The 18,359-nt window shown below is 36.8% G+C and overlaps 1 protein-coding gene across 1 annotated transcript in view; it reads left to right on the top strand.

Annotated features, from left to right (window-relative positions):
* CRY2 (cryptochrome circadian regulator 2) overlaps positions 1 to 18,359 on the top strand; it is a 39,149-nt gene that overhangs the window by 769 nt on the left and 20,021 nt on the right. Inside the window, exons 2-3 of the mRNA XM_032208635.1 lie at positions 9,946 to 10,054; positions 16,874 to 17,016. Coding sequence (XP_032064526.1) covers positions 9,946 to 10,054; positions 16,874 to 17,016 — 252 coding nt within the window. The remainder of the gene's footprint in view (positions 1 to 9,945; positions 10,055 to 16,873; positions 17,017 to 18,359) is intronic.

Consider the following 18,359-nt stretch of genomic DNA (forward strand, 5'->3'; position numbering starts at 1 on the left):
TGTCGAGAATCGTGTAGTAGGATGAGATGAAGAGCCTTATTGATGGTTCGCTTGGAGGAGAGCAGCGCGCCGGAGTAAATAGCAAGCCGGCGCAATATGACACTTTCAGCGATCCGCTGCTGTGCAGAGAGGTCCGAGAAGAGGGGTGATATTTGCTCCACGGGAGAAATGCCTGGCGTCTGGTTCCTGTTGGAACCCTTGATTGTATTGACACCTGAGTCAAATAAGCTTGAGAGATGGAGGGGTATAACTTTGCTTAGTGTGTTTGAATATGAGAGCTGAGCAGTTCTGTGGTAGAGATGCTTCAGATCTACCTGTCTATCCTATCTAGCCTGCCTTTATTTTGATAAATAACTGAAGGCAATTAAATACGCTCACAACAACAAGCCTGTCAGTTGAGTTGGGCTGAAAGTGACTGGCCCAGTTGGCTTTTATGCCTAATGCGGGACCTGGCATGCCCAAATATGGGAGGAGGCATACTAAATAGATACCTATTTCCCTGGCTCAGCTGATAAAGGAGGAGAAACTTGTGGCTTAGTGGTTAACAGAACTGCCTAATATGTAATACAGCACTGGTTCAAATCCCAGTAAGGGTATGGCTAGCTGATGAGAGCTAAATAGCTTGAAATAGATCTATACTAGTCTCCCTTTATTTATTTATCAGCACAAATACGACATACACACACACACACACACACACATATATACACACACACACACACACACGTGTGTGTGTTCTCGTAGATTTTCACGGGTATCAGGTCTTTTCCTGTGTGAGACTGACAGTAACTTGGCGATGTTTTGACGAGGTCACACTCGTTATCTTCAGGCTGGTTGCCTTTGGCTTCATGTTTGTGCGAGCAAAGCGTGATTGGAACTGCCGTTTTTCTATAAATATAGGTGGGTGTGTGTGGAATGTTGGCTTTGTTGCTTTAAATGGATTGGTTGGCTGTGTTGTCACATCTTGATTAGTTGATGGAATCGATGTTTGGTGAGGGTGATTGGTGATGGTGTCCTGTGTTGTTCTGCGTCCTATGTTGGTTTTTGTGGCTGGGACTCGTTTGTTGACTAGGGCTGGTTTCCAGATGTCTGGTAGGCGGGAGGTATCATCACGTTTATTCATGTTGTGGGGGTGTTTCTCTATTTCGATAGCTTCCATAATTATTATCTTTTGAAGTGTTCAAGCTATTGAAATAGAGAAACCCTCCAACAACATGAATAAATGTGATGATACCTCCCGCCTACCAGACATCTGGAAACTAGCCCTAGTTAATAAACGAATCCCAGTCCCTTATATATACACACATACACACACACACACACACACACACACACAAAATCTTATTCCAGGGCTGCACAAGAGTCTCTTTCTCGGTATTTCATTGCCACCCATATTCCACACTCAGTCTCTCAGTCTTTACAAAAGCTTTAATACCCTGTAAGTGTACATTTAATTAAAATTAAACATAGTTAATAGGATTATTCCCATGTCAGATATTTAGTATTTTCTTTCCTGCCAGGCTAAAATTAACTTAAATAAATAAATAAATAAATAAATAAATAAATACAATTTAAAAATTAAAAAATTAAACTTTGATTTTTAAAAAACATTGTCCAAAATTTTCTAAGGTTGCATATGTCCCTGGATCTTTAGGTTATGCATCTATATTGGTTCAGTGATTTCTTGATTTCTAGATGTCAACAGATTTCAAAGTGACATGTAAGGAAAGAACAACAATCTGCATATATGACAATTATGTTATGAAAGAGCCACACCTGATATTTATTCCCACTGTATGAAAGTTTGTGGGAAGTGAGAGATGATGTGTCTGAATATTTTATCACCGAAGAGGCACCTCAGACCAGAAAAATTGTTTTGAAGCGGCTCTCCTTAATCCATTATACTGAAGACTGAGAAATTTCTCCTACGCTTTTCAAGATTCTGTATCTCAAACTAACTTTAAAACTACCTTCTGAATAGTTACATTAGAGGAAATATCTGAGATGGTAAACATTATTTGAAGATGTAGATGTCAAAACAACCGTAATCAAACGACATGCTGCATGTGATGATGGTTTTTTTTTCTCTCTTTTTTTTTTCCATTCCTTCTTGGACCTTTTTTTGCCCTTTTTGGCCTCCCCCCCTCCCCCTACCCTTTTTTTTTCTTCTCTCTCTCCCTTGTTTTATTTTGTTGTTTTTTGTTTTTTAAACCCTAGCTTATTGTGGTGCTTATCAAATATACAATAGAGAGATACGGGATGTATAAACTTAGTAGGGATGCACCTGTGATTAAACGACATATTATATGTGAAGATGGGTTTTCCCTTCCCCCCCCCCTTTTTCTTTTTTTTTCCATCCTCTCCCTTTCCCATTGTTGTCTGTGTAATAAAAAATAAAAATAATTAAAAAAAAAAAAACTACCTTCTGAAATCTATGCCATTCTTGTTTTTGTGGTTTTGCCAACTACGTGGGGTACTCTCTTGAGGCTTACAGAAGAAGCCTCAAGAGAGGCTGAATGAATATGTATTCATATACTTATTCAGTTTCTAAAGAATGCTATAGCTTTAAGAACTGGATCCAAAACTGTGGCAAGAAGAGCTTGCTTCAATTCCTGTTGCAAATTATTCTGTAGCATAGGTGTTACCATGTAAGAAGATGACTTGGTAGTGATTTAAAAGGATCCATACAAGACATAGGAAGGATAACCCATCAATGACCTAAAATAACTGCTGAACAGGATGTGCAGAAGTTAGTTCTATAAGTAGCTTGGATCTAAGCTGTAAGATTCTCCTCCCCCCCCCCTCTCCCCAATCTGTTCTTTGGACATGCTTAACTTACCTGCTACTCCTATTTCTTTGTCCTTAGTAGACTGCATTAAATTATTTTGAGCCACATTTAAGCAGCGCCGGTAAAGAGCGAATTAGGCAGGATATAAATATAGCACATTGTTTTTACTTTTTGAGTTTGAACTAGTTAAATGCCATACAAAGCTACCGAATTAACTGGAATGAGTCTATATATTTTTAGGCTTATAAACAGTTTACTTGGAAACGAATTCTATCCACTGATACATATTCGAATAAAATAGAGTAGAGTAGAATTGAATTGAATTGAATTCTTTATTGGCCAAGTGTGATTGGACACACAAGGAATTTGTCTTTGGCGCATATGCTTTCAGTGTACATAAAGAAAAAATAAAATATATTCATCAAGAATCATAAGATACAACACTTAGTGATAGTCATAGGATACTTTTAAACAATCATATCATAGTAGGAAACAATAAAAATAATATGGATATAGCCGTAAGTGGGAAGAGATAGGTACTAGTAAGGATGAGAAGAAAAATAGTAAAACAGCCTTGTTAGATAATTTGTCAGTGTTGTGGGAATTAGTTGTTTAGCAGAGTGATGGCATGGGGTGGGGGGACTGTCCTTGTGTCTATAGTGCAGATCCCTATAGCATCGTTTTGAGGGTAGAAGTTGAAATAATTTATGTCCAGGATGTGAGAGGTCTGTAGATATTTTCACAGCCCTCTTTTTTACTCATGCAGTATACAGGTCCTCAATGGAAGGCAGGTTAGCAGTAATTGTTTTTTCTGCTGTTCTGATTATCCTCTGAAGTCTGTGTCTGTCTTGTTGGGTTGCAGAGGTAACCAGACAGTTATAGAGGTGCAGATGACAGACTCAATAATTCAACTGTAGATGTAATGAAGGATGATTCTTTTTTTGTGTGTTTTTGTTCAATTAAAATAAAATAAAATCTTCAAAAAAAAATAATTCAACTGTAGAACTGAATCAGCAGCTCTTTGGGCAGTTTGAGCTTTCTGAGTTGGCGCAAAAAGAACATTCTTTGTTGTGCTTTTTTGATGATGCTTTTGATGTTAGGTGTCAATTTTAAGTCTTGAGGCTAGAAACGTGAAGGACTCTAGTATTGATACTGTGTGATCTAGTATTGTAAGAGGTGGTAGTATAGGACGGTTTCTCCTAAAATCTACCACCATTTCTACAGTTTTGAATATATTTAGTTCAAGGCTGTTCTGGTTGCACCACAAGGCTAGTTGTTCAACCTCCCATCTGTATGCAGATTCATTGTTGTCTCGAATAAGATCAATCACTGTTGTATCATCTGCAAGCTTCTATACTTTAACAGAGGGATCTTTTGAGATGCAGTCATTGTTATATAGAGAGAAGAGAAGTGGAGAGAGTGCACAGCCTTGGCGGGCTCCTGTGCTAATTGTACAAGTATCAGATGTGATTTTGCCTAGCTTCACCTGCTACTTCCTGTCTGTTAGGAAGCTTACGATCCATTTATAAGTGTGGTCAGGTACAGCTAGCTGATTTAGTTTAATTAGAAGAATATTCGGAATGATGGTATTGAATGCTGAGCTGAAGTCTACAAAGAGGACCCTTGCATAGATCTTTGGAGAGATGTTGTAGGATGTAGTGCAGAATCATATTAACAGCATCATCTGAAGATCTATTTGCTCGGTAGGCAAATTGTAAAGGGTCTAATAGTGGATCCGTGATGGTTTTCGGGTGGGCCAGCACTAGTCTTTCAAAGATCTTCATAACAACAAATGTCAGAGCAACTGGTCTGAAGTCGTTCAGTTTCTTGATGGTGGGTTTCTTTGGCACTGGGATGATAGTAGAGCATTTGAAGCAGGAACATCGCACATCTCTAGGAATTTGTTAAAGATGGGGGTGAAGATGGAGGCCAGTGGTCAGCACAAGCTTTTAAGCAAGAAGGAGTTATCTTGTCTGGGCCTGGTGCTTTTCTTGACTTTTGTCTATGAAATAGAACTTGCACCTCATTCTTGTAATCACTAGAGGTGGTGGGCCCAATGGGATGGAGTAGGTTGTAGGAGGCTTGGCTGATGTTGAGATGGGCATTGTGGAGATAGTGGCAGTAGTTTTCTGTCAAACCTATAGTAAAACACATTCAGATCATCTGCCAGTTGTTGATTTCCTTCAGCATGGGATGGAGATTATATTTTTAAGAGTTTTCCATGTGTTTGCTACTTCATTTGTTGAGAACTGATAACCTTCTATTCTAACCTTCTATTCTATTCTAAGCGTTTTGGAAAAAATTTCTAGGCAGGAATATGTTTTTTCTATATCACAGAATACCTAAGGTGACCAGACGTCCCGATTTCAGTGGGACAATCACGCTTTATAACAATTTGTCCTGTGTTCCGGGCCGTTTTAAAAAAGTCCCGATTTTCTGGCTTCGTGTTGAAAGCCCAGTGGATTTGCTTAAGAAATCCTAACCAGGGCAAGACAAAAGACACCCTGTCTAATCCCTCTCTCTCTGTGTCTCAGTACTTTCATTGAAGATATTAAAATGTTAAAGCAACAAAACAGACCCCCCCGCGCCCCTTTTACCTCATTTTATCAGAAAAAATGACCAAGTACCATAGAGCTCCAGGAAACACATGGCTAGAGAGCTCACGAGTGTTACTTCCTGGATTTTCCGAAGGGGAGGGGCACGGAGGTTGGAGGTCTGCTCCAAAATGGTGGCAAAGTTTCTTTGAAAAATATTTCCCTGACTAATTTCACCGTTTCAATTTGCTCAGTTCTTTGTATTAACATCTACATCATTCTGGGTTGACTTGTAGTGCAAGCCTGCTGGTAAGTGAGCTGGGTTTTTTTCTTTTATTTTTTTAATGTATTTTAAAATAATATTTTATTTATTGTGCATAGGATTTTTTAAAATTCTATGTGGATTCTTTTTTTTAATTGTCTTAGACTATTTAAAAAAGATTCTCTCCAAAATAAATTGAAATGAAACCATGTTTAAAAATTCTATGCACAATACTTTGAAATATATTGTGCATAGAAAGAATAGTTTGAAATGTTTTACTTCAATTTATTCTGTGTGGATTCTTTTTTTAAATTGTCTTAGGCTATTTAAAAAAAGATTCTATCCAAAATACAAAATACCAGCTGCAGTTATTCACTTAAGAACTGTGGCAAGAAAGGTGGTATAATGGGCTTAGTGACCAAAGTTACAATGTCATTGAAAAAAGTGACTGATGACCATTTTTCACACTTAGCGACCATTTTCACACTTAGCGACCATTTTCACACTTAGCGACCATTGCAGCATCCTCATGGTCACATGATCAAAATTTTGATGTTTGGCAACAGTTACAATTTAATCAAACCCCCCCCCCCCGGTCAAAGGTGTCCCTCTTTACCAATCTGAAAATCTGGTCACCTTAAGAATACCACCACATTTTAAAGTCATCTCTCAGTTTTGTACCTATGAAAGTGAGAGATGGAGCAGCAGTAGAAGTCCGTCATTCCATAGCTAAAAGTTGTAGTGTGATTTTGCCTTCTTTCTTAAAGATGATTCTTGTTCTACTAGTTCTGCTATTTTCAGTATACTCTTAATTGGGTCTCTACATATGAAATTCTGGGTATAAATTATGGGTTAGCTCTTTCATACCAGTTTAGTCATTTATTAGGTGGAGCAGGATTATTCTGCATTTTTTGCCAGAAGAAAAAATCTATGTATTCTCAGAGGAGTTGATTTCAAATTTAAATAAATTTTCTTAGCAAGAAAAATATCATGAGAAACAAATGGCTGGCTAACATCTGGAATAAACAATGAATGTTCTATATTTTGAATATAGCAAGAAGTATAATGACTTGTGCAGGATACAAATAATTGATTTTTTTTCTTTCAGTTTTTCATAATGTACTCATCCTTCTCATCCTTGCTGATTTTGGAAAAAAAAACTTAGGAGAAGACCAGTGCTATAAAAAATAGAGTTCTCCATTTCCATTGAAGGAAATAGCTAGAAGTGACTACAGGGGGTCCTCAACTGACAGCCCTTCAAATACTGGAATACTGCTATCATGTCACCCTAGTCCTTCTTTTCTCTAGCCTAGCCAATACCCAATTCCTGCAACCATTCTTCATATGTTTTAGTCTCCAGACCTTTAGTTGCTCTTCCTTTCAGTTTTTTCAAAGTTTTAACATCTTTTTTCATTGTCTGGTGACCAAAACTGGATGCAGTATTCCAGGTGTGGTCTTACTAAGATTTTATAAAGTGGTACTAATACTTCATGTTATTTTGATTCATTGTTGTTGTTGTTACTATTACCACTATTACTATTATTATTTTCCAAAGGCTAGAAAGAGCCTTCAGAACATTGTGAGGCTTGGTACTTTTCTAGTCTTTGGACATACCAGCACTGGGGCCTCCCCTGTCCCCTGAGGCACCCGGTTTAACAACCACAATGTGGTCATTGAACAAGGCAATCACACGGATATCTTACTTAATGACTGCAAAAATTTACAACCCAAATTGTGGACTGAATTCTGGTCTTAAGTTGATGATTACATGTATAGTATTTGCTGCTTGCATGGAGAATTGTAGCACTCAGCACACAGTCCTTCATTTCTAGTTTATAGAATCACAATATTTTTTCTGATAATCTGCATAAATCAAAATTTCAACTTTGCAGTGATACATGCATTGACATGGGACAATTTACTTATACAAATGCCCCTTAGCCTCTGATTTTATTCCTGACAGATGGCTTAAATGTTTCCTTTTATTTTCAAACATGACAAAGAATATTTTGATGGGAATATAAATCAAGAAAATCTAATGTGGCGATGGACAGACTTTCCATAGATAAGAACTGCGAAGTAACCATCCTCTGCTACCAAATGTGATGTACCCGTGGTTCGTCCATGAGGCCAATGTTGAGAAAAGACACAGACATGATCTTTCTCAGGATGGAGCGACCCAGAATGGTGTCTGGTAGCCCCTTTTATTGAGATAGGACAAAGGCAGGAGGAGCAATCAACATGTGATTAAAAACAGCCTGTCAAAGTACAATTGCTAATCTACTGCTCAGGGAAGTTCTGTCTATATATGGTCAAATCCTGGTCAGGATGTTTTGTTATGAACTATCAGGATGTTATGGAGTACTATCAGGATGTTATGTTATGCACTATCAGGATATTAGGATGTTATGGAGTTTGTTCTTTCCTGTGTGGTTCAGTGTGGCTGCGCATGCCCTGTTATGCACTGGGTCATGGGTGACCGCCACACCTACACAAAGAGTTATATGACAACAAGCTGCATGGCATTGGGAGGGGAAGGGGGGAATAGAAAGTTACAGCACAGCATAGGGGGGAGAAAGGGCATGTGTGGGAGTAGCTGGCTCACATAGTCCATGTTACATGAGGCTGCATCGTGAGTCCTGGCCGTTTAGGCCAGAAAGATGTTTCTGGTGCGATGTTTTTGCATCCCTGTGTATGTGTGTTTCAGACAGCAGAAACTGCCTTGCACAAACACACCCGGAATGGATTCCAACAAAGAACTACTGTGTTATTTAATTTAAAAGGGGGGAAAACATCCTCTGAGAACCATAGTGGGTGTTGATGATACCATTAGATGGAATAAAATAAAACTTTTTATCATCTTTTTTGATGTCATCTTTGGGAACTTAAAGAATCAACCTACTACCCCAGATTTTACGGAAGTTTAAAGAATCTATTTTGACCTAAATTTAAACTGACTTAAACCATTTTAATTTTGGTCTTAGACTCATACGTTGTTTTTTAAAAATATATATTTTGGAGAATGGTCTGTGCATATAATTCAAAGACCTAGTGTAGGCTTTCGTGGCCCGACAAAACCGCGCTCGTCAAAATAGCGGCGACAAAACCGAATCGCTAAAGCCGCGACGTCATCACCATGGCGACAACAGCACGGCGACAACAGCGTGGTGACAGAAGTGTGCTTTAAAACAGCGCAGCGGCAGAAAGCCGATTTAAATTAAGGTAAGGGTTAGGATTAGGTTTAGGGGTTTGGTTTAGGGTTAGGTTTAGGGTTAGGTTCGGGTTAGGTTCGGGTTAGGGTTAGGGTTAGGGTTAGGGTGCTGAGTGCTTCAGAAGGCGCGGATTTGCCCTCCGTGGTTATGTCGTCGCGCTAGGGTCGCCTTTTTCCTTAGCGCTTTGGATGGCGCGGATTTGCCCTCCGCGCTTATGTCGGTGCGGATAAGAGCTTCGCGGTTTTGTCGGTGAACCTAGGCTTTCAATGAAAAAAAATGCAGACAGATCCTTGTGCTGCTATATGCTGAGATAGTTATCCATTCTAGTGTCCTGCCTTCATGCCAGGAGGCAGAGGAGGAGCCCCTCAAATAAATGAAAGAGGCCAGACAACTGAATCAATTGATAAGCTCTGAACTCTAGGATCATATTCATGTGAACCATATTTTATAGGTATATGTGTCCATGAATTACTCACTGAAGTACTTTTTATGACATTGTTTCAGATTGAGAACCTTCTTACCATGTAAAATACTTGGTTTTGCCTTTCCTTCTACAATTTTTCCCTCTTGAAAAGGTATGGAAAAAGAAGAGGTGCTTGCAAGGGATTCTTAATTGTGCCTTGCTAGACAATTTGCAGAAGAGTACAGAGATGGCCTTGAAGATGGTAGTCAGCGTGTATGGTGTTATGTAAACACCAGTTTAGCTTTAAAAGGGAGGCGTGACTGAATGAATGAGAAAGAAACTCAAGATTGCCCTGCCTTGATTTTCTTTAGAATAATAGGAGAGTGACAGAAGCCGGCCTCGGCTGAACAGAATAAATTAAATTATTAATTTTAATTGTTAATTTTAATTTCACCCTAAATTTGATTTAAATTGTCAATTGAAGGTTATTGGATTTCCTATTTAATCTTTTTTTACCTTTTGTTATATGTGTTTTTATGTTGTACACCACCCTGAGTCCTTTGGGAGAAGGGTGGCATATACTGTAAGTCCAATAAAACCAAACCAAATCAGAATAAATCCGGTTTTCTAGATTTGTTATTATACTTTTCAACTACGAAGCAGTCGTTCTTATAGCATTTGTTTTATAACCTATTCTAGCTCAAAGATGATACAGTTGCTGATTACATTTTGTTTCTTCTCTTTAGGTTTTTGCTCCAGTCTCTGGAAGATTTGGACAACAGTTTAAGAAAACTTAATTCCCGTTTATTTGTAGTACGAGGGCAGCCAACTGATGTTTTTCCAAGACTCTTTAAAGTAAGATTATAACTACGTCTGAAAATTGTGTTTGGGTAGAATGTAATTTGCTTGTAACATTTTAACAATAAATCTAAGCTATACTGCTAATACTAATATTTTATTATTTTTTTAATTTGAATTAAAATCATGGTACCTATACCTGTCTCTTTATATATAATAATATGGCTCTTCTATATATGCCAGCTGTTCTCTTTCATGCTTCCATGAATAGAGGTGATTTATGGTTTTTGTCTAGTGGCATTCTAATAAATGCCAGTAATAGGATGGGCTTTCAAGAGAGTATATTAGAATGGGCATTTTTCAAAAAGGAATTATTTTTAAATTTATTTAAAAATAGTAAATACTAAACATTGAATATTTTATTAAACAGTTGAAAGGATTTTTCTTATTAAATTAAAAGCTCTTATTATAATCTCTCAAATATTCATTCTGCCTAACGTAAGTACTTCATTTTCATTTTAGCACATAGATACAGTTTGCCTATTGTTTTGTCTATTCAGTTATGGGTATGTTATTTTTGTGATGGGGCTAGGCAAAATCATAAGACAGAAGAAGGAGGAGGACAGAAAAGGAATTAAAATTGCCTAAGTGCATATATACACAGTCGTATAAACTACCAGAGTTTCTTGTCTTAAAAGCCTAGGAGCAAATATTTTTAATAACACTGCAATAGTAACAGGTTGGAAGTGAGCCCAGAACTCACTCCCTTCTTCTTTCCTATTATGCTTCTGATGTAGAATTTGAAAATTTTCCAACAGTAATGGGTTGGTTATAAACTATAAATTTGGGTAATGATTAGCCATGATTGCTTAACTCTCTTAAGCTTTCAGGGATGCTGCATACAGTACTTTTCAATGATGAAGGTGTCAGTTGACTTGTGTTTTATTCTCCTTCCATTAGGAAAAAAGCTTCTTGGCTTATTAAGTTACAAAGGATCTAATTCATTCTTATTATATGGCAAAGTAAAATATAATAGAGTTTATAGGGATGTTCTGGATAATTGCTCCCATCAAACTAGCTAGCATTACATATCATAGGGATTTAAGATCTCTAGAGAAACCATATTGCCTCTTTCAGTGGTAAACTAATTCAGATCCTTTCTGTGGCATGTTATATCTGAAAATAGGTGTGGGTGTCATATGTACTGTAAATCCTTGATTTAATGGACTATGAGAGGAAGCGGTGTCTGTTAAAGATTGAACATTTATTAAATCTGAGTGGGCTTTTACACATGTGGAAAATGGGAATCGGATTTTACACAAGTATATTGTGAACTTTGTGCATTTTATACATTACATGCATGCATGGATGGCAAAAGGGAGATTTTACATATTAAAAGAGTTTATGTGAGATTTATACATGCATAAAATGGTAAGTGAAATGTATGCAAATATAATATGGCGCATGGCATTTAATGTAGGACAGAGTCATATATCATGGGGAAAATCTATGTGGTTGATCAGAACCATAAATGTATGGACAGATTCTGTCTGTTGTATCCAAAGTCTGTTGAATTGATATCTTTTAAATTAAATTAAATTTGCAAAAATAGAAAAATTGGCTCTTTTAACTTTTTCCTGAAAATACTTCTTCCTTCTAGCGTTTCTCTATATAATAAATGAAGTTCATTGGAATTTAGGATTTCATTTTAAGAGCTGTTGCGTCTCCTTTTTCAAATTTTACCACTGGTGTTCATTCTTATAGTGCAAACTTGCTACGCTATTTCTTATTTTTAATATACTTGGGGTGGTGGGGAATAGGATAGGATTAAGCCACTCAGATTAATTTCAATATTTACCCTGACCTTAGTATTTTTGGTTCCAGTTTTGCTTTTTTATGTTTTGTCTTACAGAGTTTTCTTATTAGCCCAGCAGGAAATTTAAGTTAACATTGTGACGTACTGTATGTACTCCAATTATTTTGGTTAGGCTTTTTTTCAAATTTGTTCCAGAAATATTCCCTTTTTTGTTAAATGCCAGTTCAAAATTACTTAACTTTAATTCTGACTAAGATTATAAAAGGTTATTTTGGTCCCCAGTAATAGAAAAAGGAGCTTTAATGATGCCATTTGTTTGATTAAGAAACATGTAAATGAGTGGGTTAAAGATTTAGATCATTCTTTTTTTTTCTTACACCTTGACTAACATTTTAACTTTCAGTAAATGCACAGTTCTTGTACTGAATTGTATCTATGGACTAGATACAATGTGAAATAACCAGAACACTTAAAATATTATCTTGCATGCATGCTTATCTATTTATATTATATGAAGGAATTGAACGAAGTTTAATTACATTTTGCCTCCCAGCCCTTTCCCTTGTATCCTTCCTTGCTTCCTGCAAGGATATAAAAGTGTTAATTAGAAGGCAACATACATCCCAACTGTTCCTCATCTATGATTGCAGCTGTTTAATCAAATGTGTGTACTTACTTCACAGAGCTTCTTGAGGGCAAATGTATGTATGCATCACTATAAAATGTATTTCCATTGTTTGGTCTCTGCATGAGTCAAAGCTATGTTCCTGTTGATTCTTTAGAGTACTTGTGTAGATTAAAGCCATGCAGAGCTGAGAAGGTGAAGATATTAGTATATATTTTAAAAGTGTAGAGATTTTTTTTTCCTGTAGATAAAAAGTAAAGCCCTACATGTACTTAACTGGTCGGGGTAATGTTTTTGAGCACTGATATGCTCCAAAAAGCTAGAAGGGGCTGTAAATGTTTTTGAAATCTTTTATCTTGCTTTTGAATGTTCTAGAACAGTGTTTCTCAGCCTTGTAAATCAATACTGTATAGTTAATGCTTTAGAGTAGTGTTTCTCAGACTTGGCAACTTTAAGATGTGTGAATTCTAACTCCCACACAAGCTGGGTAGGGAATTCTGGGAGTTGAAGTCCACACATCTTAAAATTGCCAAAACTGAGAAACACTACTCTACATCAGTGGTCCTCAACGTTTTCTTCATCACGGACCCGCTTTAAATACTTTTTGTGGCCGCGGATCATGGCCTTGGACCCCAAGACTTAATTCAAGATTTAAATCATAACATTTCTTCAAGTCTTTTTGGATCCCCTGTGACGACATTGCGGACCACAGGTTTGAGAATCACTGCTCTAAATCATTGACTATACAATATTGATTTTCTTCACACTATATACAGTATGTGCAAAGAATGAGTCATGTAAATAGAAAGGAGCTGCTGAGAACTAAAATTAACTTCAGTCTATCACATTTGATTCTAACTGCAATTTTCAAGTTGGCTTTTGGTGCAGGTTGACATAAATGCATTACAGAAAGCATTCTTCATTACCAAAGCATCCCAGCCTGGAATGCAAAGACAGGAATAATTTTAACAAGTCAGTATACTGGACAAACATAATCCAGGCAGTTGTTATCTCAGCTTTCAGTTACAAAAGTGGATCTAAGACTATCCTTTTTTATGTGTACTCTTTAGATGTACCCATCTAAAAATAATCAAATTATCTCTCGTTTAGGTACCCTCTAGTTACTCTTGTTTTGAAGGATCTCATCTTGTTTGACTGCCCCTTATCTGGCTCTGCTAAGGCAGAGGTCCAATATCAGCACAGTCTCACCTGACTCTTACAGGAAGAAATAGAACTGAATGTATGTAATTAATCTACTTATCATGCCTCAGTTGAACTTCTTTGTGATTTTACCTGGTGACTTCATAAATAGCATGGGGGATGGAATGGAAAATTATATCACTCCATGGCTCAGTGCTATAGGATCAATTCATTAAGTAGGACAACATCCACTTAATACCATGCTTCCAACTTCAGCCCAGAGAAATCCAAAAAGATATCTTGGTTGAAATAAAAAGGTAGACGATTCATAAAAAATCGATAAGGTTGGATTTTCTTTGTCCATTTCCCAAAGTGGTCCTCCATTTTAGCAGAGATTATTTTAATCCAACCATTCTTCTAAAAACATAGAAAACTGGCCAACCATCAGTGGAAGAAATTAAACAGGTGATCTTCATTTTAGAAATGCTGATGAGATAGTGTCTGATGAGCCTTCTGTGTCTTGTTGCTTGCTACATTTCAGAGATAGGCAAATCACTGATACTTTAGATATTGTTAGATGCATTTGTCAGCCAACATAGCCAGCATTCAAGGATAATAAGAAATGGAATAGAGCTCCTCTCTAGAAAACCACATGTTGATTATCTTTACTTGTTAGTGCAAAGAACTGCATTGTTAACATTACTTATTTATTTATTTGTTTGTTTGTTTATATTATTTATATTATTGATTGATTGATTGATTGATTGATTGATTTCTATGACTAACTAATCTCACTCCTCTTACCGATACAGAAACTCTGGGCAGCTTACAATGTAATAAAAATTTTAAAGTGCAAAAAACAAAGTAGAATTAAAAGTTAAAAATTAAAATTAAAAACCAAGATGATAGAACAGTCTGGAGGACAATCCTCTCTATCCTGTCAGCTACCCCCAAGGTAATGGGCTTCTATCAGGGCCCAGGCCAAGCAGCTGCTATTATTTGATAATAGCTATATTACTTAATGCTTAATACATGTTAATAAGATGAACTTATAAAGAGGACCCTAATAAACTACTACCATGGATTTTTGTTGGTAAGCTTAAAACATGAATCTTAAAGTAATTGTTTAGAACTAGAAGACAATGTCTTCTTTTTTTTCCCCTCAGTGTATACAGAAAGCTAAAAGACTCCATGGTTATGGGGAGCTGACAGCCTCAGAGATGCTTTCATGCTCTATAGTGGAAAGTATCTATTACAGCAGTGGTCTCCAACCTTGGCAACTTTAAGACCTGTGGACTTCAACTCCCAGAGTTCCTCAGCCATCTGGGAGTTGAAGTCCACAAGTCTTAAAGTTGCCAAGATTGGAGACCACTGTATTACAGTACTGGAAGCATCCTTTGGGAGCGTTTAATGGTTTAAGGAGGCCGTTTTCTTAAACTTCCCCCATAATTTTGCTTTTTATTTGTGAGTAGGCAGGGTCATCATTATATGATTCAACTTTCCTCAACCATTGATTTAATAAGCTCACATACACTAACTGAATTTATTTTCTTTTAGTCAGGGGTGTAGAGTGGAGTCTCTAGTGTCTGTTAACCCTCTTATGTTTGGGCTGGTGTGTGGAGCTTAAATACTTCATCAATAGCCCTGGATTCATTTAAAAATTAAAGCTTCTGGCTTGCCTTTAAGAGTTAACATGGACTGTGTTAGTGATACTGGAAAGACACCTGTCCCCATCATCAATCTGCACCAGGTAGATCAGAGACAGACAAACTGGTATCTTTCAGATGTTCCAGATATTACCTATCAGCTGAAGCCAGCATGGCTAGAGACAGTGTATTGTGGAACCTGTAGTACAAAAAGGTAGCAGGTTGTTTAACCGTGAGGAATGTATGTGTTTGAACTGAGTTGGGCTGAACTGTGTTGTGCTGGGGCAAATTATTCTTTTAAAAAGTTATTCAACATTCTAATATTCTACATACCTATACATGTGTACAGGTCTTTAGTATTCAGTATGAGCTTGGAAGCTGTTGTATCAGGCAATGAATGCAGTATTCTAGAATGTTGTTACTCCTATGCTTCCAAGATTCCATATATCTTGCAAACTTGGTCATTTTAATTTATTGACTTCTACATATTTATGGAAGTGATATTTACTATTACTACATTCATTTAAATAGGCACTTTTGCTTCAAAATGAAGTTTGTTCTTAGAGAGAATGCTAAACATCAATATTCACCATTTCTTTAAACTGACTGCACGCATTGAGATCTCAGGTCTTTATAAAACTCCCTAAAGTCTTTGGTGCATCTCTCAGGCTTCTGTTTAAGTTGCTGTTAAACTTTAATGTTCAATATGACATGAGAAATTGATGCAAGAGGAATAACCCGAGAAAGGTACTCAGAAATGTTTAACAGTCTACAGTATATCACCAGAGGAATTGTCTAGAATGTATAAAAGTGCTTCAAATTTATATTGGAAATATGAACAAGAAGAAGGAAAAAGAAGATATTTGGTGGGCATGTGAAAAAGCTAGAAAATTTTGCATTCAAATAAATCTACTGATTTAGAGGATTTTAAAGATTGATAACGAATTGATATCTTTCTTTTGTGATGGACAAACGGTTGGGGAAAAGTCATTGTACTTTGTTTTTACACATGATAATTTCAGTGAGATTATTGTATGTACAAAGATTCAGCAGTACTCACAATGGAGAAATGATTGTTGAAGATGAAGGAATCTGCTGATGGCTAAATCAACTTCTCTGATTAGAGAAAAATCAATATCTGTGTTTATGGCTAATTGGAAACCCCTTATGGACATTTTGCATTCATTTCAGAAAAAAATGAACTTATGATTTATGGTTTTGATTATTAAACATCTAAATCTTTATAGATGATCATAGAAAGAAGAATAAATATATAATTGTACTTATAACTGCTGCAAAGATTATTGGAAGCTACTTCTTTGTATCTTTTTTCATTCTTTTGTATTTTACTTTTTTCCTCTTTCTTGCACTTTTAGATTTCTCTTTGATCATTTTCTTTTTCTTACTTTATATACGTTTGCATTAGTTTTTATTTTCTTTTTTAAAACTCTTTAATAAAAATTATAAAAAAGAAACAAGAGAGTGTCATGGGAGAATTTTGAAATATTATTTGCAAATCTTTAGAAAAGGATTTTTTCCCTTGTTTTACAGATGGATTTTTGTCATTATTTTGTTTTGAATATTACTACCACATTTAAATGGTCTGTTTTTGTATTTATCTAATATTTCCTGCTTTTTTTTTTTTACAGGAATGGGGGGTGACCCATCTCACTTTTGAATATGACTCAGAGCCTTTTGGAAAAGAGAGAGATGCAGCTATAGTGAAATTGGCTAAGGAAGCAGGAGTAGAAGTGACAACAGAGAATTCACATACCCTTTATGACCTAGATAGGTAAGATACCAGTCTCTTTATATGCACGTCTAAGAGGAAGACAAAACAAAGCTGAGGATTGGTACAGGAGATGACTTGGGAGATTATTTTTTTGTAAAATGGGTCAAGGTTTCATTTTCTCTATTATGGCCCTATAGACACAGAAATTACCAGTTTGTATATATAGCAAACCCCCGTGTTCTGAGAAAGAGGGGAGAAGAATAAGGAGAAATTAATTCTATATTTATAAAATGCATAACTAAGTCTGTTATGTCTACAAATACAAGTGCTATAAGTTAAACCTACTGCAAATTTGCAATGTACTAAAGTCCAGACATCAACTGTTTCTATTGGGGAAAGATGCCTTTTCTATTAAAGAATAGTGGATGTTGAAGTGAAATAGGATTGCAAAGGGTCTCCCGCCATGTTCAATCTGATCCATCCTAAAGCATTCTTCACTTAAACTGCAGTTAATGTTCCATATCCTGTATGTCATAGCTGTCAACTCCCTAGTAAACCAAAGGTTTAATCGGGTCAGTTTGGGCCATCTCTGGGTCAGTATCCAAGGTATTAATAGTGTCATCAATAGACACTATTGATGGGAAACGTGGGAAAATCTCTCCATGAGTTCAGGAAAACATCCATATCCATCAGATGCCAGGAATTGACCTTTTTAATCAATTTTCCAGACCTGTAGTTCAGAGGTGGTATTCAGCCAGTTCTGACAGGTTCTGGAGAACTGGTAGCAGAAAATTTGAGTAGTTTGGAGAACCTGCAAATAGGCTGGCCCCACCCCCGCTAATCTTCCTTTGTTGCCCTGAACAGGAGAACAGAGTTGGAAAGCAGGTTAGTGGAGTGTGGAGGGAATGGGGATTTTGCAGTATCCTTCCCCTGTTAAGCCCACAAAGCCACGTCCACAAATCCACACCCACAAAGCCACACCACACCCATAAAGCCATGCTCACAGAACTGATAGTTAAAATTTTTGAATCCCACCACTGCTGCAGTTTATATAGAGAGTGAACTGTCCATAGAAGTAGAGTCATATGAAACTCCTCAGTTTCCAAAGCACTAGCTCCACTTGAATAGAATACTAAATCCAACATATGCTCCATTGAATGCGTGAGACCACATATTAGTCATGTCAAGTCCAGTTAGGGAGGATGTGCAATCCTGAGTCATTCCTGACTGGAGAGCTTACCTTCTTGGGGTTGAAAACCCCAAGAAAAAGGAGCTCAAATTAATCCAGATATCATGCTGCAAATCATTCAAACTAGCTCATGAAGAAAGATAGCAGGATCTATGGTGGTAGACAGCATGGTTTGTGGTGTATGAAACATACATCTATATTGTCTTGGCCATCC

Source organism: Thamnophis elegans, chromosome 1 (assembly GCF_009769535.1).
Source record: "Thamnophis elegans isolate rThaEle1 chromosome 1, rThaEle1.pri, whole genome shotgun sequence".
Lineage (NCBI taxonomy): Eukaryota > Metazoa > Chordata > Lepidosauria > Squamata > Colubridae > Thamnophis > Thamnophis elegans.